Source organism: Martes martes, assembly GCF_963455335.1.
Source record: "Martes martes genome assembly, chromosome: 4".
Lineage (NCBI taxonomy): Eukaryota > Metazoa > Chordata > Mammalia > Carnivora > Mustelidae > Martes > Martes martes.
The window spans coordinates 86,639,899-86,666,814 of NC_137891.1; the positions used below are offsets into that span (position 1 = coordinate 86,639,899).

Sequence of the window (26,916 nt, forward strand, 5' to 3'; positions counted from 1 at the left end):
ACCCAGGCGCCCCCAGACTGAGTTTCTTTAAATGCCAGTGTCTACAATCTGAAGGGCGAGTCCCATTCCAAATGCTTATCAAGCCTCTGCTTTGTATTGACATTTGCTAATGTTCCATTGGCTAAAGCAAATTTTATGTGCAAGTCCTGAGTCAGTGTGTTAGGAGGCTAAGGTGTAATTCATTGGGGGGTGATTAATGTACTTTTCATACTTTCTTATACCTGTTGACTTCTACAGAGGAAGAATTAGAATTTGTATCCTTGAATGATGAATCTTCTGGAGCACTGAAAATGGACTTTTTGATACATTGATGGAGGAGTTCTTTCAGAGAAGGGAAATATTTATTCCTGTTAAAGACCCATTATTTGGCTTTGTTTCTAAGTAAGGAAAACAGTAAGAGTCAAAGAAAGGAAGATTATCTTGACTGCAACCTGCCATTTTTCCTTTGCAAAGTTGAAAATATTACCTAGGTGGGTCTATGTTGTTGAGTAACTAATATTTAATAAAGAAGCCCTATTTAAAAAAAGCCATTATTTTATTATGTGAATGTCCAGATTTGATTTGTCTTATTAACTAAATCTTAAAAAGTAATATATTTTATAAGTTTTTAAACAGTGCGAAGTTATGTGTAGTTCAGGCCTGTCTTCCTTTCACTTTAGACCCTTCTCCTTAGACAACTACAGTTTCCAGTTTATTGAGTATCCTTCAGAAATATTCAGTACATATATAAGTGTATTAAAATGTATATGTGTTACATACATTCATAATGTCCTCAGTTTTTGTTTTTGCATGGAGGATGTCCATATTGTAAATTCCTTGCCATTGTTTAGTTTTATAATGCTTAAGTTCTGTCAAAGACATCTGGGTTTTTTCTCATTTTAGTAATTTTTATTTAGGCTTATATTTCTCACTACTAACTCATTGCTGAACCCTACCAGATACTCTTGAAAACAACTATAACTTGGCTACCATGAAGAAGTAGTTGCAGAGCACTGGAGAAAATAATTCTCCAAGAGAGCTCTTGAGACTTAGTGAGTATTAATAAATGTGAAGAGGGAAAGATACTTTAATTTTGGAGGAAGGATAGATTTTTTTTTTAAAGATTTTATTTTTTTATTTGTCAGAGAGAGAGAGAGTGCACCCAAGCAGGGGGAACATCAGGCAGAAGGAGAAGCAGGCTCTCTGCCACGCCTGATTTTGGACTCCATCCCAGGATCCTGGGATCATGACCTGAGCTGAAGTCAGATACCCAACCAAATGAGCCACCAGGTTTCCCGAGGATAGACTTTTTAAAACAGTTCTGGGAGGGGCGTGTGTGTGTGGCTCTGTGGGTTAAGTCTGTGCCTTCAGCTCAGGTCATGATCCCAGGGTCCTGGAATCGAGCCCTGCATCAGGCTCTCTGCTCAGCAGGGAGTCTGCTTCCCCTTCTCTCTCTGCCTGCCTCTCTGCCTACTTGTGATCTCTCTTTCTGTCAAATAAATAAATAAAATCTTTTAAAAAATAAAATAAAATAAAACAGCTCTGGGAATTCTTCCAATTTGGAATCACTGATTATAATGATAAATGCTATTGGTGGGACCGAATTGTGCATATGTATGGCATATAAGTAACCACTTGTCTTTTTTTGTCTTTTTTTTTTTGAAAAAATTTTTTTAATTTATTTATTTGTTAGAGAGAGAGCGAGCGAGCACAGGCAGACAGAGTGGCAGGCAGAGGCAGAGGGAGAAGCAGGCTCCCCGCCGAGCAAGGAGCCCGATGTGGGACTCCATCCCAGGACGCTGGGATCACGACCTGAGCCGAAGGCAGCCGCCCAACCAACTGAGCCACCCAGGCGTCCCTTGTCTTTTTTTTTTTTTTTGAAGACTTTATTTATTAGAGAGAGACAATGAGAGAGGGAACATAAGCAGGGGGAGTGGGAGAGGGAAAAGCAGGCTCCCTGCGGATCCCAGGACCCTGGGATTATGATCTCAGCTAAAGGCAGATGCTTAACTGCCTGAGCCACCCAGGTGCCCTACCACTAGTCTTATTTATACTTCTCAGTTAGCTCTGGCCCTGAGTCACTGTCTTCATTTCCACAAAATCTAGTAGTCACAAACTATATGCAGATCAGTTCATTTGTTCTTTCCCCAGCCATAAAAAAGACTGTCACAGATCATTTTACCTAGTGGGTCATTATACCTGAGAGAGACATCACCAAATTTATCTTTTTTTAAAATTTATTTATTTTTTAAGCAGTTGGAATTTTCCTCTGGGGTCAGTGTGTGAAAGCCTTATTTGCACTGTATCCATAAGTCAGCACTAAATCTCCTTGGTGGATGCTACTTTTGAAAGTTGTAATTTATCATACGTTTTTATTGATTTGTTCAAATGTCATTTTGTTATATTCTCCAGACACCTAAAACATCATTTTTTAAAAGATTTTATTTATTTATTTATTTGACAGAGATAACAAGTAGGCTGAGAAGCAGGCAGAGAAAGAGGAGGAAGTGGGCTCCCTGCTGAGCAGAGAGCCTGATGCAGGGCTCAGTCCCAGGACCCTGAGATCATAACCTGAGCTGAAGGCAGAGACTTAATCCACTGAGCCACCCAGGCACCCCTAAAAATCATTTTTAATAATATGAAGGCTTTGAAACTCCAGGTGCATTGTCAGAGTTACTAGTGTTCATAGTAGTGCTTCTAAACCTTAATGTGTATACAAAGCCATGTGGGGTTTCTTGTTAAGGTCAAGATTCCAGTTCAGTAGGTCTGGACTGCCTCAGTTGGTAAAGCATGTGTCTCTTGATCTTGGGGTTGTGAGTTCAAGCCCCACATTGGGCCTAGAGATTATGTTAAAAAAATGTAATTCGGTAGGCCTGGGATAGGGCCCAGGGCTCTGTGTTCTGATTCATTTCTGGAACCTGCTTCCAGCCAAGGATCTAGAAGACTCATTCTTGAGATTCAAAGTTAATATGTAAATTAAAGTCTCTCTTTTCACTTTAGGTTACATGTTTTCACTAAGAGTTAGTAGCATCTGATTTAAAGCATATTTTGTGTCCTAGGAACAAACCATTTGTGCTTGAGCTGGAATTCAGTTACATTTCCATGGATTTGCCCATTCTTCTTCTGCTCTCCTGTTATTTTCAAAATCTGAAAATTCTTGGGGTTGGATTAGTTGAGGATTTACAGCCTGTAAAGGAGCAGTATAAATTTTGACTCTAATGTAATAACTGGTTTAACTGCAAATTTTGTGAGACTTACCTATCTCCCAAAAGCACTTTCTGCCCAAAGTTGTTAGATCTTTGCTATGTCCTGTGGCAGTGAGAAGAAGAAAATTTAGATCATCCAGAGAGTAGAGTAGTTTGTTTTTTTTTTAAAGATTTTCCTCTCTCCACAATTCCTGTAGTTTCTGTATTTAGCAGATATGATTTATTGGTTTATTAAGTACAAGTTGTTGGGATGAATGGATTGTGTTCCTTGATCAGAGAGATAAAGAACATTGTTTATGTTGTAATTTAAAACTATCTCTTAAAACTTTCTGTGCATCAAAGAAAACAGTGAAAAGATAGCCCATGTAAGGGAGAAAATATTTGCAAATCATGTATCTGATAAAAGGTTAATATCTATAATATATGAAGAACAACCACAACTCAGTAATAAAAAAAAAAAACACCTGATTAAAAATTGGCAAACCACTTGAATAGACTTTTTTCAAAGAAGGTATGCAGAAGGCCAACAAACATATGAAAAGATGTTCAGCATCACTAATCATTAGAGAAATGCAAATTGAAACAACAATGAGATACCACTTCACATCCATGATGATGGGCACCATCATAGAAATAGAAAATAAGTGTTGGGTAAGGATATGAAAAAGAGGGAACCCTTGTGCACTATTGGTTGGAATGTAAATTGTAAATTTAACCACTCTGGAAAAAAGTATGGAGATTCCTCAAAAAATCAAAAACAGAATCGCCATATGATTCAGCAACCCCGCTTCTGGTTATAAATATCCAAAATAATTAAAACAGGGTCTTAGATATTTGCACACTCATGTGCACTGCACCATTTTCACAATAGCCAAGAGGTGGAAGCAACCAAATATCTATTGACAGATGAATGCATAAAGAAAATGTGGCATATATGTCCAGTGGAATATTGTTCAGACTTTAAAAGGAAGGAAATCCTGACATGTAATACAACATGGATGAATGTTGAGGACATTACACTAAGTAAAATAAACCAGTCACGGAAAGACTATATGATCTCACTTACATGAGGTATCTGAAGTAGTCAAAATTAGAGACAGAAAGTACAGTGATGGTTACTAGCAACTGAGGGTCAGGTGGGGAACAGGTGGGAAGATGATGTTTAGTGTATATAGAGCTTCAGTTTTGCAAGATTAGAAAGTTCTATACATCTCTTGCACAACAATGTAAATACAGTTAGCACTACTGAATTGTACTCTAAAAATTGGTTAAGATGGTAAATTTTATATTTCACGTTTTTTTGCCATAATTAAAACACAGCTATCCCTAACCTCAGAGTAGTGTTGACCAGGCAGTCAGCTGTGCCCTCATGAGATCATCATTTTTTTTTGGCGTGTCTGATAAGTAAGGGTAAAGGAGAATATCAGAATCCTGACAAATAATAGTCATGGGTTTCTTAAGTTCTTTTGGATGGTATTACTATCTCTTTTGCTTTGTGATGCTTTTCCATTGGCTTTTTTCCCCCTGTTGAATATTTTTATTCCTTTCTAATTTTCATTTCACATGAAGTAGATACAACAAGTATAATGCTTTGGGCTAACCTTATTTTTCTTCTTTAGGTGTGATGATGATCAGATGTCTAATGATAAGGAGCGATTTGCCAGGTAATGTAGTAGAGCATCTTGGGCCATGTTGTGGGACCAGGCAGCTCAGGCATATGGAGTTTAATTTGATCTCATTAGGAGTTAATTTCTCTGTCCAGTCTTTTTCACACTCTGAAAGCTGACAAAATTTAGTATGACAGTTACTGTTTATGTTCAGGTAACATGGCTTCAAACTAATGGCACATTAGTTTTATACAGTGTTTTTATGTATATGATAGGCAGCTATACAGTGTGCTTGCTGGGTGTCCACGGGAACACAAGTTATGGATTTCATGGTTGCCTTTATTATTAAATGGGTCCACAAACTCTGTACAGATAATAGTTTTCCTTTAAAAATTGCAACAGGGGGCGCCTGGGTGGCTCAGTGGGTTAAGCCTCTGCCTTCAGCTCAGGTCATGGTCTCAGGGTCCTGGGATCTAGCCCAGCATCGGGCTCTCTGCTCTGCAGGGGGCCTGCTTCGTCCTCACTCTCTGCCTGCCTCTCTGCCTACTTGTGATCTCTGCCCGTCAAATAAATAAATAAAATCTTAAAAAAAAAATTGCAACAGGAACAATTTTTGTGGAGATGAATTTTGATTGCAATAAATTTATTTAGATTTTATTAAGATTAGGAAAATGGTTTGCTTTTTATTTATAAAACCTTCTCAACTTAGATGTACAAAGTTGAGGATTTATGAATAAAAAGCAAAGTTTTTTTTTTAGAAAGTTCATTCTGTATATTTTAAACAGTAAGTTTGTTTTTTAAAAATGGAGTTTGTAGCCACCTTAGAAAAATGAATAATCAAAAATCCAGAGCTTAACTGAGTACTTACATTTATTGTGGATGTTGCTAGTCTGGGGACTATACCTTGAGAACCACTGGTGTAGAAGGCTAAGAAATACCAGTCATAGTAGCTTATAACTGTCTGAAGCAGTAAGATGCCATCATGGGCTTTGAGTGAGAGATTTTATTTTATTTAATTTTTTAAAGATTTTATTTATTTATTTGACAGAGAGAGAGACAGTGAGAGAGGGAATACAAGCAGGGGAGTGGGGGAGGGAGAAGCAGGGGAGTGGGGGAGGGAGAAGCAGGCTTCCCACAGAGCAGGGAGCCCATTGTGGGGCTTGATCCCAGTACCCTGGGACCATGACCTGAGCCAAAGACAGACGCCCAATGACTGAGCCACCCAGGCGCCCCTGAATAAGAGATTTTATTAAAGAAAATGCATGTGGGATTTTCTCTAGTAGCAATGTATAAGATTGATTAAAGAGAAGCACTATAGTCAGGGAGATAGATGCAAGGGTGAATAATAAGATAGCTATCAAATCATGAGTGCCTGGGATAGAGTGGAGGCAACGGCAATAGGAATGAATTTAAGAGATTTTCAAATAATTTATTTATTGAAATAGATACTTATAAATACTTTAGGGTATAAACCATCTCTAAAATGAGAAGTTAATTATAGATATTTGGGGAATAGTTTTTCAAGCTGCACTGGAAAGTCAAGCCATCATGGGCACCTGGCTGGCTCAGTCAGTAGAGCATGTAGCTCCTGTTCTTTGGGTCCTGAATTCAGGCCCCACATTGGGTTTTGAGATTACTTAAATAAATAAATTTTTAAAAAAAGAAAAAGAAAAAAAGAATGACAGTCATGCCATCAGATAGTACTGGTCATGCAGGTTAACAGTTTATTGATTAAAATTCCAAAAAGTCTCTATGAAGACATGACCTGAATTATTTTAGTTTTCATTTGTCCTACTTAATATAAATATTTAGACATTCATGTATTTCACTTAGAGATACTAGAGTGGTTAAAGGATTATGGATTTGTAATAGTAGGAGTAGTAATAATAGGAATTTTAGATATTTAAGTTTCTTTCAAACAACTTACTCCTGTAAGAGATGAAGGGTAGTTGCGGGGGGAGAAAGAGAATATGAATTCTAAGCAGTCTCCACACCAAGCACAGAGCCTGTTGTTGGGCTCCATCTCACCATCCTGAGATTGTGACCAGAGCCAAAACCAAGATTCGGACCCTTAACTGACTGCGCCACTCGGGTGCCCCTGTACATGTCACTTTTAATAATGAAATATTAGTATTTCAGCCTGTTCATATGTCATACTTAGATATTTCATTTGAGGCTTCTTAATCTATATTTATATCTATATATATTGGTTTTTTTTTAAGATTTTATTTGTTTATTCGACAGAGATCACAAGCAGGCAGAGAAGCAGGCAGAGAGAGAGAAGGAAGCAGGCTCCCCGCTGAGCAGAGGGCCCGATGCGGGGCTTGATCCCAGGACCCTGGGATCATGACCTGAGCCGAAGGCAGAGGCTTTAACCCACTGAGCCACCCAGGTGCCCCGTATATATATATATTGTTTTTAATGGAATTGATACTGACATACTGGCCTACCAATACCTTGATGTTTCTTCAGTTGCCACTAACTCTTATAGTTTTCAGTTTGCCAGAAAAGTTTAGTGGTAATCCTTTGTAGCCCCCTCCAGGGGAGGGGGAGTTGGCACTGGGGATCCAGTAGTTTTAGGGCTTTACTGCAAAGAAATGGGAGAGTGAATAAATAGAAATTTACTACTTCAGTATCAAACCAATGATAGGGGATGTGCCAGAAACCTAATTCTTAAGTTTTATTTATGTAGTTTCTCCATTGAAACCTGTTTGGTTATTTTGTCGGTGAGTGTATGTGTGTGTGTCTGCATGTTACAGAGAGATTGTATTCGTGATAATTTGACATTCTTATCATGATTTACTCTTTGATTTTTTTTTTCATTATAGGATAGCATATGTGGGGGCCCCTGGGTGGTTCAGTTGGCTAAATGGCCAACTCTTGATTCATGATCTCGGGGTCCTGGGATTGAGCCCCATGTCAGGCTCTGTGCTATTCTCCTCCCTCTCTGCATCTTCCCCCCACCTCAAATAAATAAATCTTAAAAAAATAAAAAAAGAATAACATATGTAGGTATCACTTTATTTCCAGATTGGGAGCAATGTGTGAGAATGTATTCCTTTGTTTGGTTCTTGTTCAAACTATATATTGTTGGTCTCTACAGAGATTGATTGGCAAAATGCTTTCTGTGTTCAGACTACGTTAATTTATAATGAATATTGGCCTTGCTTTTATGTCAACCTTTGTCCTATAAGTTACTTTTTCTTTATCCTAACAAATGGCTTTGTAAAGTTATGAGCAAGATTCCTGTCCATATTTTAATTTTCCCTTCTCTGCATCTATTTTGTTCTATTTCCTTTTTTCTTTCCTTTCCCCTCTCTACTTCCTTCCATCAGTCTATCCATCCATCCATCTTTATTTTTTTCTTTTTTTTTTAATTTTAATTTTAGCTTAGTTCATTAATTCTATTTTTAGGTCGGATGATGAACAGAGCTCTGCGGATAAAGAGAGACTCGCCAGGTAGGAGAACAGTGTCTTTCAGCATGATGAAGCAGATGATGCTGCTTTTTCCTTTTTCTTACTCTGCTCTTTTCTTCCCCCTTCTCTTTGTGTTTTTCCTTATCTGTGGCAAGAGAGGACAAGATTTTTTAGAAGTTTGTGTGTAACAGGAACTTTGGCCTCCCCCATCAGAAAGTGGGTGAGTTGAGGGAACTTTACTAAGGAATTTAAGAAATTGCTATTAGTCTTATAGTTTTCTCTTTTTTTCTTTATCTCAGCACTGTTTCACAGAATAAAAGGCTTTAGAAGCAGGGCAGTGGTGCCAGTTGGTGCTTTAACAGGGGCATACTTTTTTATCAAAAGACTAATACATATATCTATGTTTGCAGTTGGTTCCCAATATTTAGGCCTTAGCATTTACTCCATACCTCTCTAGAAAGCATACCCTTTATCTTCCTGTGTAGACTCATAGGCTAGATTACTGTGTCATAGCAGTACTGGTCTTGCTTTGGTGATTGAATCTTTTGTGGTTTCCCAGAAAAGTTTTAGCAGCCATGATATGGCTTTTAAAAAACCAGCCTTCTGGATTTTAGTGTCAGAAATCTGTTAGATACTAGGAAGATGGGTGCTTTACGTTTGAAAGTAGAATGTTAAAATATGGACTTATGTGGTGAGACCTTTTTGCCATTTGGAAAGGGGACTCTAGAGCTCTCTTTGGAGACTGTTGTCACTAAGGTAGAAATACTAGGATACTAATGATGTACCCAGATTTTTCTGTTTTCTGGCTTCTGTGATTTGGGACCACTCAGTAAGAGATAGATCATTGATACTAATCTGTGTTTTTACTACTTTCTCCCCTCATCTCATTACCTTTTTCAGCAGGGCCACAAGCTCATTTTGTTGTCATTTCCTGCTAACTCTTTAACTTTTTAGAAGGCTGATATTGTATATATGGTGGGAAAACCATTGCATTAATTGGGAATGAGTGCTGCCTTTGGGAAAGTCATTTAGTTAACTTCTTAACCTTTGTTTGCTCTTCTCATAGATTTATGTTAGACCAGTTGTTTTTACTTTTCTTTTTTGTTTTGACAAATAACTTTTATTCCAGTAGGACCCTTAAGTGGTAATGGAAGCAAATAAAAAGGATACAGCAAAAGCTGCTCAAGGAGAAGCAGAAATGCAGCACATTGTTTGGTTCTCTCTTTGGCGCATCCCTGTGGAAGACACTGAGGAACTATGGGGCTTTTCAGAAATCCAGCTTGAAAACTAGTGGATTATTATTTTTAACAATGATAAGATTTTGTTCTGATATTGAGGAAATCAGCATTGGAGATGTGATCCACTTACCCTGTTGAGATCCAAATTGTCTGTTTTCAGGGTTTTTCCTCCCCACTCCACTTTTATTCTCCAATTCATTTTGCTCCAGTGGGGGGACCCAGAAGTGACCTCTGCTAGATGATATCTTAAAATCTCTTTAGCTCAGTATACTGGCACCACATCCAAATAGAGAAGGTAGGACTTTATTAGTGAGACAAGTAAAACTTAAGAATCTTCCAGTTCTTCCTTCTAGCGTTAAGAGTAAGAGAGAAGCTTGGAACAGGCAACATTTTATAGACCAGAGGAAAGTATACTATCAGTTCTTTTATCAGCTGTGGGGCACTATACTTGGGTTGGAAAAAACTAGTCATTTTACTTTCAGCCTTAAAAAGTTGAATTAGTAAACATGGAGTCAGCCAAGCCAAGATTATTTGTCTCTCGGGAACTAAAGTGAATAAAATCAGCATATTTTAAGACTATCACTTCTTTTTTTTTTTTTTTTTTTTTTTTTTTTTAAGGATTTTATTTATTTGGCAGAGAGAGGTCACAAGTAGGCGGAGAGGCAGGCAGAGAGAGAGGGGGAAGCAGGCTCCCCGCTGAGCAGACAGCCCGATGCAGGGCTCGATCCCAGGACCCTGAGATCATGACCTGAGCCGAAGGCAGAGGCTCAACCCACTGAGCCACCCAGGCGCCCCAAGACTATCACTTCTTAAAACACTTTTTCTTTTCTTTTATTTGGGGGAGTGGTAATTTACATAGGAAGTGAAGTTTCTAGGACATAGGAAGAATTGCTGGTATCTGGTTACTTTCTGCCTTGTTGGTTTCTATTCCATGCTTGTTCTGCATGAGAATGTTGGCAAACTTGACACTACCCTCCAAGACTTAAGCCCTCCTAAATCAAACAACTACCTTTCTTCAGCAGCTTTCTCCGTATTTATATCACTCTTTCCTGCTCCCAAATGGCCAGATGTGACCACTGGATGGGGCTTCTCTCTCCATGCAGGGAAAATCATAGTGAAATTGAACGGCGGCGACGGAACAAGATGACAGCCTACATCACAGAACTGTCAGACATGGTGCCCACCTGTAGTGCTCTGGCTCGAAAACCTGACAAGCTAACCATCTTACGCATGGCAGTCTCTCATATGAAGTCCTTGCGAGGAACTGGGAATACATCCACTGATGGCACCTACAAGCCTTCTTTCCTCACTGATCAGGTCTCTGGGATGTACAAATCTGAGATTGTCTAGAATCTGTTGAAAACTTTGATGTTTTGGGCGTATATGACCATAATTCTTTTTTCTTTTTAATTTATTTATTTGACAGAGAGAGAGATCACAAGTAGGCAGAGAGGCAGGCAGAGAGGGGAGAAAGTAGACTCCCCGCCGAGCAGAGAGCCTGACAAACCAGGCTCAATCCCAGGACCCCAAGATAATGACCTGAGTTGAAAGCAGACACTCAACTGACTGAGTCACCCAGGCCCCTAGATGACCATAATTCTAACTAGTGCCCTATATTGAGAGACAGAGCCAAGTTGAATCTGTAGATTGCTTAAAGTACAAGAATTCAGTTGTTAAGGAGAAATTCACACCATGGGAAAGTAGTTTCAATTTCTGGCTATAATATTAGCATTTGAACAGTGAGAATTGCAGAATACTTGTGCAAATTATTTAGCAAGCTTGTAGGTATTTTATTTATTTTTTTAAAGATTTTATTTATTTGGAGAGAGTATGTGTGCACAAATGGGGAAGGGTGTGGGAGGAAGAGCAGACTCCCTGCTGAGCAGGGACTCTACCCCCACACACCCCTCCCCCACCCCCCAGCCCCAGTGTAGTTCAATTCCAGGACCTGGGATCATTACCTGAGCTAAAGTCAGACACTTAACCAACTGAGCCGCCCAGGTGCCCCAAAGCTTATATGTATTTTAAACTTCACTCATGAATGTAGCCTCTAAGGTGAAATAAGAGTAGACTTGTAGGAAGAAGAGATGACTGTGTCCTATGGAAACAGTTCTCTTTATTGCCTTTAGGGTTATAGAAGATGGAAAAAATTGATTTCTTATTCCTAAAGCAGCTTTCAGTTTTAGTGATAGAAGGAGTCTAACAAGGCAGTCTCCGTTCCTTAGAGATGTGCTCTGTTACATGTAATGAGAAAAATAGGGAAGGCAAAAACATTTCTAGCTTCTCAAGAACTTAATCTGACTATGAATATGTGAGTGAGTGGAAATCAGTTTGAATATGAATTTTTGAGTGGCTGGATACACACAAGTGAAAAATGAGAGGAAAATGCATACAGAGAAGAAATAACCTTTTTAAAATGATTTTTTAAATTTAGAGAGAGAGAGAGAGACAGAGAGAATGTGAGTCGGGGGAGGGGCAGAAGGAGAAGGAGAGAATCTCAAGCAGACTCCCCATTGAGCTGGAGCCCAATGTGGGGCTGGATCTCCTGACCCTTGAAATCATGACATGAGCCAAAACCAATAGTTGTACATTCAACTGACTGAGCCATGCAGGCACCCTGAGAAATAACCTTTCTTTAAAACTTACTAATTTAGGGGCACCTGGGTGGCTCAGTGGGTTAAAGCCTCTGCCTTCGGCTCAGGTCATGATCCCAGGGTCCGGGGATTGAGCCCCACATCAGGCTCTCTGCTCAGCAGGGAGCCTGTTTCCTCCTCTCTCTTTCTCTCTGCCTGCCTCTCTGCCTACTTGTGATCTCTGTCTGTCAAGTAAATAAATAAATAAAATCTTAAAAAAAAAAAAAACTTAGTAGTTTATATGGGACTAGATAAATATATAGTGGAGGGATGGCTAATGTGAATAGAATGACCAGGTTTGAGTGGGGATGGTTAGCAAAGACTTCTAAGAGTAAGAAAGACATGTTCTGTTTTGATTATTAAAAATAACACATGGTTAATGCAGAAAAATTCGGAAGATACAGGAAATATAAGGAAGAAAAAATTGACCTATAATGTCACCTTTTTATTCAGAGTATTAGAAGGAAAGGAATGTGGTTCAGAAAAAAGCAATGAGAATTTTCCAAATAGGAGTGTCTATATGAAAACACACATAGCATGGATTTATATGCATGTACTTTGAAATAGTTAATCAGTTAATCTAACAATATACATAGAGATACTGATTGAACAGGCTCTAGTTTATGTACCTTTTGTGGGCTAACCAGGTGCTTTGTGCTATGAGAAGAACAGAGATAGGAGATAGTCACTAGTGGAGAGACATGTAAATAAATAAACACAGTATAAGCACACAATTAGTTCTGTCATAGAGGTGCAGTATTAAAGTCCTGTAGAAGTATAAACATGGACAAGGTAAGGGATTAGTGTCATAAATATTGCGAATAATTTGAGCAAATACCTAGTGAGAATGATCGGATTATTCAAGGCAAATAAAATAGTTTAACAAGCCTTGGAAGATGATAATAGGGAGGTAGGCTGGGACCTGATCATGGAATACTTAGGTGTTATGTTACAGAATTTAGATATTAATTTTTAGGCAGTAGGGTGCCTGGGTGGCTCAATCAGTTTAAGTGTCTGACTATTGATTTTGGCTCAGGTCGGGCTCTCTGAGTCATGAGATTGAGCCCCCAGTTGGGCTCTGTGCTGGGCGGGAAGTCTACTTGGGATTCTCCTTCTCTTCTGCCCCTCTCCCATCTCTCTCCCCCAAAATTGTGTTAGTTGATGTAGAGCATTTTAAGCCTGGATTTGGGAGAATGAATGCAAGGAGACCATTTCCTTCGTCTTGGCATAAGATGACTAGGACGATGATCTAGTATTGGAAATAGAATTGATAAAACAGTTATCACTGGAGTATGAGACAGAGTAATTAGATTTTGAGTCTTGTGGCCTGAGAGGAAAGTGATACTGTTAATCAAGAAAGGAAATGCTAGAAGAGCACAGAGGATTGTTCTTTGGAGGGGGAAATATGACCGGTTTTGAGATGTTGAAATTGAGTTGCTGGTAGAATGTTTAAATTGGAAATGTTTAAGAGTTGGTTGGAATTTAGGTCTGCTTAAAGCTAAAGAAAAAAAAGATTAGGGGAGTCTAGAGGTACAGACTTGGGCATCATTTCATAGCAGGAAGAAGTGGATATAATTTCTCAGTATGGTATAAATAGAGAAGAGAACTTAAGATAGAACCTTGGAAATATCTATACTTAAGACTTGAACAAAGGGAAGGGTGCCTGAAGCAGAGAAGGGGCATTTAGAAGTGCAGCAAAAGTTGGGGGATGGTGTCGTAGAAGCTAGAGGAAAATAAAACTTAAAAGGATGGAATGGACAACATTACCAGATTCTGGAGAGAGATGGAGAGTAATATAATAAAGACCCAGGAAAGGGGACTTGAATTGGCAGTCAGGAGAATATTGTTAACCTGCTACAAACAACATGAATGGTTTAGAATGACAATTATAGTGGGATTGAGGAATATGTGAAAGGTAAGAGAATAGAACCAGTGAATATAATATTACTCTTAATATAAACTTGGCACTGAAATAGAGATGAGTTGGGCAAAATGGAGGGAAGATTTGTATACAAGTGAGAAAACCTGATCATATTTATAGCTCTGAGGGGGGAGAGAGTGAAAATGGGAGTATTTGTAGAGCAAGATCCTAAAAAGAGACCAGAGGGTATAAGATCAAGGACTAAATTTTGTTAGTGGGAAACTTTTTTATTCCCCATCTTGAGTCCTGAGATAAAGGGGAAGAGGTGAATAGTGACATAGAGAGATTGAAGAAATATCTATTAAAAAAAACTGTCACGAAGGCAGTTACATTTAGCGTGCATAGCTGGGCTGTGGATCAGGCAGGAGTCAGCAATTGCTTATGGAGACGTGCATAAGGCCTGAAATGTCTTACTTGTTTCCATGAATAATACTTGGCTTTTAAGAGGTCAGTGTTAACTTTTATTTCTCTTCCTTGGGCAGGAACTCAAACATTTGATCTTGGAGGCAGCAGATGGCTTTCTGTTTATTGTCTCATGTGAGACAGGCCGGGTGGTTTATGTCTCTGACTCAGTGACCCCAGTTTTGAACCAGCCACAGTCTGAATGGTTTGGTAGCACACTCTATGATCAGGTGCATCCAGATGATGTGGACAAACTTCGTGAGCAGCTTTCCACCTCGGAAAATGCCCTGACAGGTATGAATTATGTGGATGGAAAATGAATGGGAAGCCCTTTCTTTTTTCCCTGAAACAGAAGAGGTGTTTTAGCTCTTCACTTTGTTCACTGACTCTGGCAGGGCTTCTAGAATTTTCTCCCATAATGAATATAATCATTTTTTTCTATCCACATGCAGATAATATAATTTGTAGTTATTCTTAGGAAATGTTTCTTTATGACAGTGTGCATATAAAAATGTATTACTGTAAGTAAAACAGTAAAAACCAAATCTACCATGAATTTTTTTTCCCATTCTAAAAGAATTAAATTATCCATGTTTTTGTCTCATTTGTATGGGTAATTACCTGGTATTTTTTCCTGCCTGTTTCTGCATATCTTTGGCTTTAATACTGGATTCTATTTAATAGATACTTATTTTAGAGGGGAGTGGTTATCAGTATACAAGGTTTTTTTTTAAGATTTTATTTATTTATTTGACAGAGACATAGCAAGAGAGGGAACACAAAGCCAGGGGAGTGGGAGAGGGAGAAGGTGGCTTCCCACTGAGCAGGGAGCCCGATGATTTGGGGCTCCATGCCAGGACCCTGGGAGCATGACCTGAGCCCAAGGCAGACGCTTAACGACTGAGCCATCCAGGCGCCTCTATCAGTATATAAGTTGTTGTTACTGTTGTGGTTTTTTTTGTATCTATACTATTTTTTTGTCTTATTTTTCTTTCTTTCTTTTTTTTCCTTCCCCCTATTTTAATGCTATTCAGTCCTTTTGCCAGAGTTTGGCTAGAGAAAACACATCTGCTTCTTAAGCAACTCTGGAAAAAAAATTTAAAGTGACAGCAGATCAAAACTGGTCATTAAGGAGGGCCTGGGTGATTTACTTGGTTGAGTGTCCCAACTCTTGGTTTTGACTCTGGTTGTGATTTTAGAGTTTTGGAATTTGAGCTCCGTGTCAGGCTCCATGCTAAGCTGGAATCTATTTGAGATTCTCTGTGTCCTCCCTCTGCGCCTCTCTGTGTACACGTGCATACGCACACACACACACATATGTGCATGCCTTCTCTCCCTCTCTCTCAAATAAATAAACTAAATCTTTTAAAAACTGGTAATTAAATATAAGAAAGTCCATTAATTAATTGATTTAAATTCAATTAATTAACATGATGTATTACTGGTTTCAGAGGTCTACCTCTAGGTCAGTGATTCATCAGTCTTATATAATGCCCAGTGCTCATTATATCACTGCCCTTCTTTATTTTTTTTAAAGATTTTATTTATTTATTTGATAGAGAGAGACACAGTGAGAGAGGGAACACAAGCAGGGGGAGTGGGAGAGGGGGAAGCAGGCTTCCCACTAAGCAGGGAGCCTGATGGCAGGGCTCGATCCCAGGACCCTGGGATCATGACCGGAGCCGAAGGCAGACGCTTAAGAACTAAGCCACCCAAACGTCCCTCACTGCCATTCTTAATGTCCATCACCCAGTTACCCCATCCCCTCCCCCGCCTCCAGCAACCCTCAGTTTGTTTCCTGTGATTAAGTGTCTTATGGTTTGTCTCCCTCTCTGATTTTGTCGTTTTATTTTTTTCCTATCTTTCCTTATGATCCTGTTTTGTTTCTTAAATTCTACATATGAGTGAGATCGTATGATGATTATCTTTCTCTGACTTATTTCGCTTAGCGTAACCCCATCTAATTTCGTCCATGTCATTGCAAATGGCAAGATTTTTCCTTTATTAATTAATTATGTTTTAGTTTTCCCTTCTTTTAGGTCTTTATGGATTTCATGTTTCTAGTTCCTTTTCCCAAAAGTTGCCATTCGTTTCTTTCTTTCTTTCTTCTTTTTTTTTTTTTATAAAGATTTTATGTATTTATTTGACAGAGAGCACACAGCAGGGGGAGCAGCAGAGGGAGGTAGAAGCAGGCTTTCCACTGAGCAGGGAGCCTGATGAGGACCTTGATCCTAGGACCCTGGGATCATGACCTGAGCTGAAGGCAGACGCTTCAGAGCCACCCAGGCGCCCTTGCCATTCGTTTCTATATAATAAAGGGAGGAACAGTTTTGGCTGGAGATAGGTATTGTGTTACTATAGCATATGAAATTATTTGTTTTTAAACAATGACATTCCCTCAGTGTGCATGTGTGTACACACGTGTATGTACATGTGTATAAAAATGAGATCCAAGAATATAGCCTGGCCTCTTACTTGCCAACACTACTTTCCACTCCCAGCTTCCTTCCTTACACAAGGTTATCTCCAGTGCTGCCTTTGAATTTAAGAATAACATTCATTGATGGGGGTTGAGGTATTTTGGACTTGAAAAAAATCCTTCCCCTACTTGGCCTGTTCTTTTATAAGCAAGGAGATTGGAGGGCATGAACAGGATACTTATTTATCTTGGCCTCCAGTGTTTCTCCTGTCCCCTTTTCACCACATACAAGAACACAGTCCAGACTGTTTTTCACATCATTTCAGGGCGTATCCTTGATCTGAAGACTGGAACAGTGAAAAAGGAAGGTCAACAGTCATCCATGAGGATGTGTATGGGCTCGAGGAGATCATTTATTTGCCGTATGAGGTGAGTGTCAGGCTGAGGACTGTGATTTGACATAAGAAAAATTAAGAGCAGGGTGTTTGATTTCTGGTTAGGGAAATTAACCTTTTTTTAATTTTTTATTTTTTTTAAAGATTTTATTTATTTATTTGACAGAGATCACAAGCAGGCAGAGAGACAGGCAGAGAGAGAGAGGTGGAAGCAGGCTCCCTGCTGAGCAGAGAGCCCGATGTGGGGCTTGATCCCAGGACCCTGGGATCATGACCTGAGCTGAAAGCAGAGGCTTTAACCCACTGAGCCACCCAGGCACTCTGGGAGTTAACCTTTTAAATCCGAGCTCTAGTTGGATTAAATTTAACTGTCAAGACCCACATGAATTATAACAGAATAAAGTGTTTGATAAGGGAACTAAAGTTTAATGAACTCCTCCTATGCCACATATTATAAGAGACTTGCTATCATCACATTTCCCACTTCTGTTCTTTGGGGTTGAGTTCATGGTTACTATTCTGCTGTTAAAAAAAAGATTCAAAATTAACTTCCCAGGATTACATAGGTAATGTCTGGCATAGGATTTTATTTTAATCCAGAGTAGTTGGATTCCAAAACCTGTATTTTTTCCCAGTATATCACAAGACAGCATCCACCTACTCAGAACATTTCTGCATTTTTCTTTTTTTCACAGAGTGTTGATACTTTCTTACATCTTTTGCTTAGTATTTAGTGTTTATGATTATAAATTATACTTTTTTAGTATTCTGAAGAAAGTATGGTGGTACAACCTACACAGGCAGAAAAGATACCTCTTAAAGTCACAAAAGAAGTTCAGGTTGTACAGTGGAAATTGCCTACGTTGCACTGAGAGGATTCTTATTAGAAATGATGAGTAGGACATTAAGAAAGGTTTCCTGAGAGAGTTACAGAATTTAATATTATATGGCTTACTGATTTAGAGTAACTTCTGAACCTGGACTGCTACCTACTATATTCTGAGACCTTGAGCTGATTACATGACTACTTTGTGTTGTGATTTTGTCTAATATTGGGAATTGTGAACCTCACAAAGTTGTTAAAAGCATGAGGTAATAAATATTTGTAAAGATGCTTAGAATAGTGTACAGTATATATTAAACTCTGGGTAAGTTTTAGCCATTATTTTAAAGAAATGAGATAAGGAGGGTGGAGAGGGTGGAAGAATGTCCCAATATGTGGACATGGCCTATGTAGAGACATAGGCAAGAGCAAGATAAATAATGAAGAAATGTGGCAAATAGATTGGGTTGTGGTATAGAACAGGAATCTGCAAACCACAACTCTTTGTTTGTGGTTGTAAATATTTGTATTTGTAAATAAAGCTTTATAGGAACATAGCAATGTGCATTTATGTGTTGTCTATGGCTGTTTTCATGCTCTGATGGCTCGTTGCAACAGATTGTATGACCCACAAAAGCTGAAATATTTAGTGTCTGGTCCTTTACACAAAAAGTATACTGACCACAATGTAGAGAATGTCTGCATTTGAAGATTATGTGGAATATTTTGAACTTCAAATTCTGGACCGTTTTAGAAATACAAGTTTTAGAAATATCAAGCCCAACTTCTTTATCCTTCTGTGTCTAATCCAGAGCCCCTTTTTCTGGCTGTTAATGGATGGAAAGTTCTTTAATAGCGCAGCTAAACTGCTTTTAATCTCTCCGTTCTTTGAAACAGGTGTGGCAGTAGCTCAGTGGACCCAGTCTCCATGAATAGGTTGAGCTTTGTGAGGAACAGATGCAGGTGAGGTCCTGAACAATGAAAAACCAAAGGGATGGCCAAGTACCTGTAGAGATCATCGCTTTTTCAGCCATCTTACTATAGTACTTCCTTCAACAGCCCTCACCTTCACCCTTCACTTTCCAGTTACCTTTTTTTGGGGGGGGGGGGGCAGCAATATTTTCCTAAACTTTTACAGCTTCCTTTGCTCATCTTGTTTGAAGAAGTTGCCCTACCATGTTACCAACTTTCTTTCTGCTACAGTACCTTTCTGTTTTTTTACTTTGGCAAGGGTCAGAAATATGGTGGTCCCTTTTGGGTGGGAGAGGTCAAAAAGTGACCAGTTTTCTAAACATCCAAGAGTCTAAAGTTAAAGGTACTAAGCCAGCATTGCCTTTTAAATGTTACTGGGTAGGGTTTTCTCCTCACACATGTACTTCTTCTAGGAACGGACTTGGCTCTGTGAAGGATGGGGAACCTCACTTTGTGGTGGTCCACTGCACAGGCTACATCAAGGCCTGGCCCCCAGCAGGTAGGAAAGTTGGATTTCTCCCATGGTGCAGCAGGTTTGTCACAGAGTCTGAGTTAGCTAACATTTATCATGTACCTGGTATGCGAAATGTACTGTGGTATAAACTGTAAGAAAATAACAAAGAAAAAGCAGGCTCCTGCTCCTCCTGTATATTCCAGCTGGGGAGATGGATTACTCAGACTTGAAAATGATTCAGTGTTGGCGGTGTCACAGAATGCAATTTTTCAACATGCAGATTTTTTATAATATATACTGAAGACCAATTTTCTAAGTTTTTGTGTGCAAAGAAACAGTTGGCATTGAGTGCAGTTAATTTGGGAAAGCTTTTTAAAGTAGAAGCATGACTTTGAGGGAGAAGAGGGAAATGACTTAATAGTAACTTATAAGTGGGATATTCTCTTTAAAGGCCTTAAATCAAGATGTGAGCACATTAGCTTAGCTAGAACTTGAAGTCAAATAGAAAATGTGAGAAGGGTGGTTGGGTGCAGGAATCAGCCTTTTAAACTGGTTTGTCAGAATTTCCAGATCTTAGCAACTTTATTTCTTTGCTGCTAGATGGGTGTAATGGGGAAATGGGATTATAGGGAGAGGGAAACTAAGAGAGGAGGAGGCAAGGTGGTATATTTGGGGAAGAAATTAAACTTTGTATTAAAAAAAAAAACTGGGTTTGATTCTGGCATTGTTACTTACTAATGGTATAACTTAGGGTAAGACATTTGACTTGTATAAAAAGAAACCCTCAGTTTTCTCATCTATAATTTGGAGGTAATATATCCCACATAGAGTTACTCTGAGGATTAGAGTTAATGTAAGAAAAGCACTTAGCCCAGTGCCTGGCCTATATGTGCACTCAATAAATAGTAATTAAATGTAATTCAGAAAAATTAATTTTAAGTGTAGTAACATTTGAGCCGTTTAGTTTATATACTGAATAAACCATACATTTGCCGTATTATACATGGTCTTTTATACTTCTGTATTGTTCTCAAATAATATTTTTTTTGGTAAAAGATGATATATATGCAAAGACTAGAGAGAAAATGCAGCCTTCTTCCCTTTCCACATAAAACATTGAAACTTTGGCTTCTCTTTTTTCCAAAGGACATAAGTAACTAGCTTTTGATGTTGGTTTAATTTCATTTTTGGTTGTTTGCTTATTTTAAAAAACAAGTTGGGTAAGACATGTTGCCTGCCTACGGTATAGTCCTAGAATAAATGACTGTCTCCATATGTTTGGTTTGACCACTATAGTTTTTTAGAATACTTTGAGTGGGACTTGTACTCTATAGTTTATTACAATTAATATGGGTAAAATATATGAATTAATATATGTAAAAATACTTTAAACAGTGTCTGGTAAGTATATGGTAAGTTCTGTGCAGTTGTTTATCCTTATTCTTATCATTCAGTACTCTGTTATTTTATACCTAGTCTCTTCATACCTACATGTATTTTAAATCTTTTTCTATCTGAATTGAAGGCAGTTGAGTTTGAGATCCCTCTTAAACCTTTTAATTTCACTTTCCTGAAGGTGTCTCCCTCCCAGATGATGATCCAGAGGCAGGCCAGGGGAGCAAATTTTGCCTAGTGGCCATTGGCAGACTACAGGCAAGTATGAATTTTCCACATCTATATCATCTACTTTCTTTTCTTCCTTTCTTTTTAAAAATCTTCTTATACATTTTTTTAAATTTTAATTCCAGTGTAGTTAACATATTTTATTTATTAGCATGTTAGTTATATGAGGTGTACAATACAGTGATTTAGCAATTCTTTTTATTTTATTTTTCTTTTAAGAGAGAGACAGATGTGGGGTGAAAGGGCAGAGGGAGAGAGAATCTTAAGCTGGGTGCTCTACACCCAGCATGGAGCCCAGTGTGGGGCTTGATCTCACATCCTAGATGATGACCTGAGCTGAAATCGAGAGACGCTTAACCAACTGAGCCATCCAGGTGCCCATTGATTTAAGATGACTACACATTACTCAGTGCTCATCAGAAGTGTACTTTAGGTGGGGGTTGAGTCAAATGAGTGACGGGTGTTAAGGAGGGCACTTGTGATGAGCCCCGGGTATCATATGTAAGTGATGAATCACTAAATTCAACACCTGAAACTAATACTATACTGTATGTTAACTAACTGGAATTCAAATAAAAACTTGCAAAGTTAAAGATGTACTCAACTTCCTTCACCTATTTCAACTATCCCCAGACCCACTTCCCCTCTGGTAATTATCAGTTTGTTCTCTATAGTTAAGAGTCTGTTTTTTTGGTTTGTCTTTTTTAATCTTAGTTTTGTTTCTTAAAGTCCACATATATGTGAAAAGGCATTTGTCTTTCTCTGAGTGACTTATTTCACTTAGAAAAATATTCTCCAGGGGCACTTGGGTGGCTCAGTGGGTTGAATCCTCTGCCTTCGGCTCCGGTCATGATCCCAGGGTCCTGGGATCGAGCCCCGCATCGGGCTCTCTGCTCAGCGGGGAGCCTGCTTCCTCCTCTCTCTCTGCCTGCCTCTCTGCCTACTTGTGATCTCTGTCTGTTAAATAAATAAAATCTTAAAAAAAAAAAAAAGAAATATATTCTCCAGATCCATCCATATTGCAAATGGCAAGATTTCATTCTTTCTTATGGTTGAGTAATATTCCATTGTGTATGTGTATATATATGTGTGTATATATATGTATATATGTGTGTATATATATGTATATATATACACACATATATACACATACACAATGGAATATTATATATACACACATTTTTTTTAAAGATTTTATTTATTTATATGACAGGCAGAGATCACAAGCAGGCAGAGAGGCAGGCAGAGAGAGAGGAGGAAGCAGGCTCCCCGCTGAGCAGAGAGCCCGATGCGGGGCTCGATCCCAGGACCCCGAGATCATGACCTGAGCCGAAGGCAGAGGCTTAACCCACTGAGCCACCCAGGCGCCCCTATACACACATCTTTTTTCATCTGTTGGTGGACACAATTTGGCTGTTGTTCATGATGCTGCAGTAAACATAGTGTACTTATCTTTTCAAATTAGCATTTTTGTTTTTTTCTTCTGGTAAATACCCAGTAGTGGAATTACAGGATCATTTTTTGAGGAACTTCATACTGTTTTTACAGTGGCTGCGTCAGTTTGCATTCCCACCAGCAGAGCATGAGAATTCCTTTTTCTCCACACCCTGGCTAACACTTCTTTCTTCTGTTTTTTTTTTGTTTGTTTGTTTGCTTGTTTGTTTTTTTAAAGATTTTATCTATTTGAGATAGTGAGCAAGATAGAGAATACAAGCAGGGGCAGAGGGAGAGGGGGAAGCAAACTCCCCTCGGAACAGGGAGTCCAATGCAGGGCTCAGTCCTAGGACCCTGGGATCATAACCTGAGCTGAAGGCAGATGCTTAACTGACTGAGCCACTGAGGCATCCCATCTTTCTCTTTATTTTTTGCGTACCTATTACTGGTTTAATTTGTGGTTACCATTAGGTGTGCGTATAACATCTTAAGCATATGGCAGTTTATGTTAAATTGATGGTCACTTACGTTTGAACTCATTTTTTATTCCTCTTCTCTTCACGTCTTAGGTATATTGGTGTCATACTTTACAGCCTTTTATTTTGTGAATTCCTTGACTAATTTTTATAAACATACTTCATTTTGCTGGTTTTGTGTTTCCTACTTTTCTTATCCTATTTACTGTCTCAAAGAGTTCCCTTTAACATTTCTTATAGGGCTGGTTTAGTGGTCATGAATTTCTATAACTCTTGCTTTTCTGGGAAACTTTATCTGTCCTTCTGTTGTGAATAAGCTTGCTGGATAGAGCATGCTTGGCCGCAGGCTTTCTTCTTTCAGCACTTTGAATATATCATGCTACTCCTTCTGTCCTGCAAAGTTTCTTCTGAGAAATCTACTGATTACCTTAAGATTTTCCCTTGTATGTAACTGTTTCTTTCTTCTTTCTGCTTTCATTTAATTATTTTTTTTTTAAAGATTTTATTTATTGGGATGCCTGGGTGGCTCAGTTGGTTAAGCAGCTGCCTTCGGCTCAGGTCATGATCCCAGTGTCCTGGGATCGAGTCCTGCATCGGGCTTCTTGCTCGGCAGGGAGCCTGCTTCTCCCTCTGACTCTGCCTGCCACTCTGTCTCCCTGTGCTCTCTCGCTCTCTCTCTCTCTGACAAATAAATAAATAAAATCTTAAAAAAAAAAAGAAAGATTTTATTTATTTATTTGACAGAGAGAGTTACAATGAGAGGGAACACAAGTAGGGGGAGTGGGAGAGAGAGAAGCATGGAGCCCAATTAAGGGCTCGATGTCAGGACCCCGGGATCATGACCTGAGCCGAAGGCAGATGCTTAACCACTGAGCCACACAGGCACCCCTCTTTCTGCTTTTAAAATTCTCTATCTCTTTTTACCAGTTTAATTATTATATGTCTTGGAGTAGACCTCCCCAGGTTGATTTTGTTGGGGACTCTCTGTGCCTTCTGGATCTGGATTTCTGTTTCCTTCCCCAGATTGGGGAAGTTGTCAGCTATTCCTTATTCAAATAAATTTTCTGCCCCCTTTTCCCCTCTCTTCTCCTGGGATCCCTATAATTGAATTTTCTTATGCTTGCTGGCATCAGTGAGTTCCCTAAGTCTGTTTTCATTTTTATATCTTTCCTTCTCTCCCTCACTCTCAAGCAGGCTTGATTGCTTCCCATCATTCTGTCCTCCAGCTTGTGATCAGTTCTTTTGTTTCCTCTAGTCTACTATTTATTCTGTCTAGTGTATTTTGAATTTAATTTAATTTTTAAAGATTTATCCATTTATTTGACAGAGAGAAACGGCAAGAGCGGGAACACAAGCAGAGGTAGTGGGAGAGGGAGAAGCAGGCCTCCTGCTGAGCAGGGAGCCCAGTGGTGTGGGGCTCGATCCCAGGACCTTGGGACCGTGACCTGAGCTGAAGGCAGATGCCCAATGACTAAGCCACCCAGGCACCCTGTGTTTTTAATTTTAGTTACTGAGTTTTTTGTTTTTGGGTTTTTTTTAAATCTCTGATTGGTTCTTTTATGTTTTCCTGTCTCTGTTAAGGGTCTCTCTGAGGTCCTTCATTCTCTTCTCAACTCCTCTGTACTTTAAAGTCTACATCAGGCATATTACTTTCTCTGTTTTGTTTCTGTCTCTTGCTGTGATTTTGTCCTGTTATTTCATTTGGAACATATTCCTCTGTGTCCTCATTTTGTCTAACTCTTCGTTTCTTTGTGTTAGGAAATTCAGGTACATCTTCTGCTCTTGAGAGTAGTGACCTATAGTGCCATGTCCCCTGTTCATCAGAATGTAGTGCTCCAGGGGTGTCTCATATGTGTGTTATGTGTGCCCTGCTGTTGTGGCTGAGCAGCTTTTGCCTTTAGTCCAGTTGTCTGCAATGACCCTCTTTGTCTATTGGGCAGGGTTTGGTCCTTGTATTGGATCATTGTAGTGGGCCAGTCTTGGGCTGCTGTGGGCTTAAGTTGAGTCAGACCATGCATTTTCCAGATATAAGTAGCACTGAATGCGTAGGGGTGGGGTGCATGATGTTAGCAAGGTTTGCAAGGCTCTGCTATGGGAGGAGACCTGGTGTTGCAGCCTGGCTAGCTGGGGTATGCCCACAGGTGTATGCGTGAGTGGGGCATGCTCTTAGCACTGGCTCCTGCAGATGTCAGTGTGTTTGTGCTAAGGGGGAGAGGGGAGGGGAGGGAAATGGCACTAGCCAGCTCCTTTAGTAATGGAGGAATTTTCCAGTGATCCTTGCCTCTCCAGCCCATGCTCTGAAATTAGTAAACAAATCTCCCTCCTGTATACCCTGGGTGTTTTTCAGAGTGCTGCTTCTGTGCTGTATCTCCATGGGGCTGTTTGTTGTGCTCTTTCTTTAAGGGTGGGGACTTGGTTTCCTCTTGCCCTCCCAGCTTTCCCATGAGCCTGCTGATACTTAGTGTTCCAGGTTTTAAGCCCTGCTGTTGGTAAATAGTTCTTGAAATTCAGCCCCTCTGGTTTCAAACCAAATGTTATTGGGATTTGTCTTCCCCGTGGGGTCTCCCTGGTGTGACAGTGTGTTTCTCTCCCTTCTCTGTGCCCACTGAGTTCTTCCTTCCTGTGGACAGTCCACAGGTCCTTTTAGTGTATCCATTTAGTCTTCCTACTCTCTTCAGTGTGACCTCTTCTCTGCATTTAGCTGTGGAGAGTTTGTTCTCTAAGTCTTTGGTTCCTTTTCTGGGTTATTTACACTGATGCGGCTGTTATCTGGTTGTATCTATGGGATGAGGTAAGTTTAGGGTTTACCTACTCCACCATCTTCCCTGAAAGTCCCTATCATTCCTTTTCAGTGAGAAGAACTCTCCTTCAGGACTTGTTCATGTTATTTTTCTTTTACTCTCTGAATACAAATGAGTTCTGTGAAACCCCAGATTTTGGGAAGAACATAGCATTCATAGTTTGCTTTTCTTCTTGGATAGCAGAAGCTGAAAAGGATAAGAGAGGGAGGGAGATCTTTCCCCCTTATTTTTCATACTGTGAACTTCATAGTGCTGAATTTTCTCTTTCTAATTAATTTTTTCTGCTTCTACACAGAAGAAGAGAGATCTGTTTTTTAAAGATTTTGTTTATTATCAGAGAGAGAGAGGGAGAGAGAGAGCACAAGCAGGGGGAGCAGCAGGCAGAGGAAGAAGCAAGTTCTCTGCCAAGCAAGGAGCCTGATGTGGGACTTGGTCCCAGGGACCTGGGATCGCGACCCGAGCCAAAGGCAGATGCTTAACTGATTGAGCTACCCAGGCATTGTAGGAGAAGGGAGATCTTTTTATTTTATTTATTTATTTATTTGTTTATTTATAATAATTTATTGCATTTTTTAAAAAGATTTTATTTATTTATTCGACAGAAAGAGATCACAAGTAGGCAGAGAGAGAGAGAGAGGAGGAAGCAGGCTCCCTGTGCAGCAGAGAGCCCGATGCAGGACTCGATCCCAGGACCCTGAGATCATGACCTGAGCCGAAGGCAGAGGCTTAACCCACTGAGCCACCCAGGCGCCCATTTTTATGTTATTGTTATATGACTAGAAAAGTGGAATTATTTTATTCTTTTCATAAAATTAGATAAGTTTCTTGGTTACTGGGGACTAATTTTCTAATCAAACACAGCCTAGCTAAATGAAAGTAGGTGAGTTTTGGGTTGAATGAATTTTAATATTTTCACAAAGTTGGTAAAGAATACATATGTGGGGGGGCGCCTGGGTGGCTCAGTGGGTTAAGCCTCTGCCTTCGGCTCGGGTCGTGGTCCCGGGGTCCTGGGATCGAGCCCCGCATTGGGCTCTCTGCTCAGTGGGGAGCCTGCTTCCTCCTCTCTCTCTCTCTGCCTGCCTCTCTGCCTACTTGTAATCTCTGTCTGTCAAATAA

At 39.5% G+C, this 26,916-nt stretch overlaps 1 protein-coding gene across 2 annotated transcripts in view; it reads left to right on the forward strand.

The window, feature by feature from the left end:
- ARNT (aryl hydrocarbon receptor nuclear translocator) overlaps positions 1 to 26,916 on the forward strand; it is a 77,729-nt gene that overhangs the window by 35,222 nt on the left and 15,591 nt on the right. For both annotated transcript variants that reach the window (XM_080800350.1, XM_080800351.1), the window contains exons 4-11: positions 4,805 to 4,849; positions 8,207 to 8,251; positions 10,551 to 10,764; positions 14,484 to 14,697; positions 17,149 to 17,251; positions 18,938 to 19,003; positions 19,426 to 19,511; positions 21,043 to 21,119. In XM_080800350.1, the coding sequence (XP_080656476.1) occupies positions 4,805 to 4,849; positions 8,207 to 8,251; positions 10,551 to 10,764; positions 14,484 to 14,697; positions 17,149 to 17,251; positions 18,938 to 19,003; positions 19,426 to 19,511; positions 21,043 to 21,119 (850 nt within the window). The remainder of the gene's footprint in view (positions 1 to 4,804; positions 4,850 to 8,206; positions 8,252 to 10,550; positions 10,765 to 14,483; positions 14,698 to 17,148; positions 17,252 to 18,937; positions 19,004 to 19,425; positions 19,512 to 21,042; positions 21,120 to 26,916) is intronic.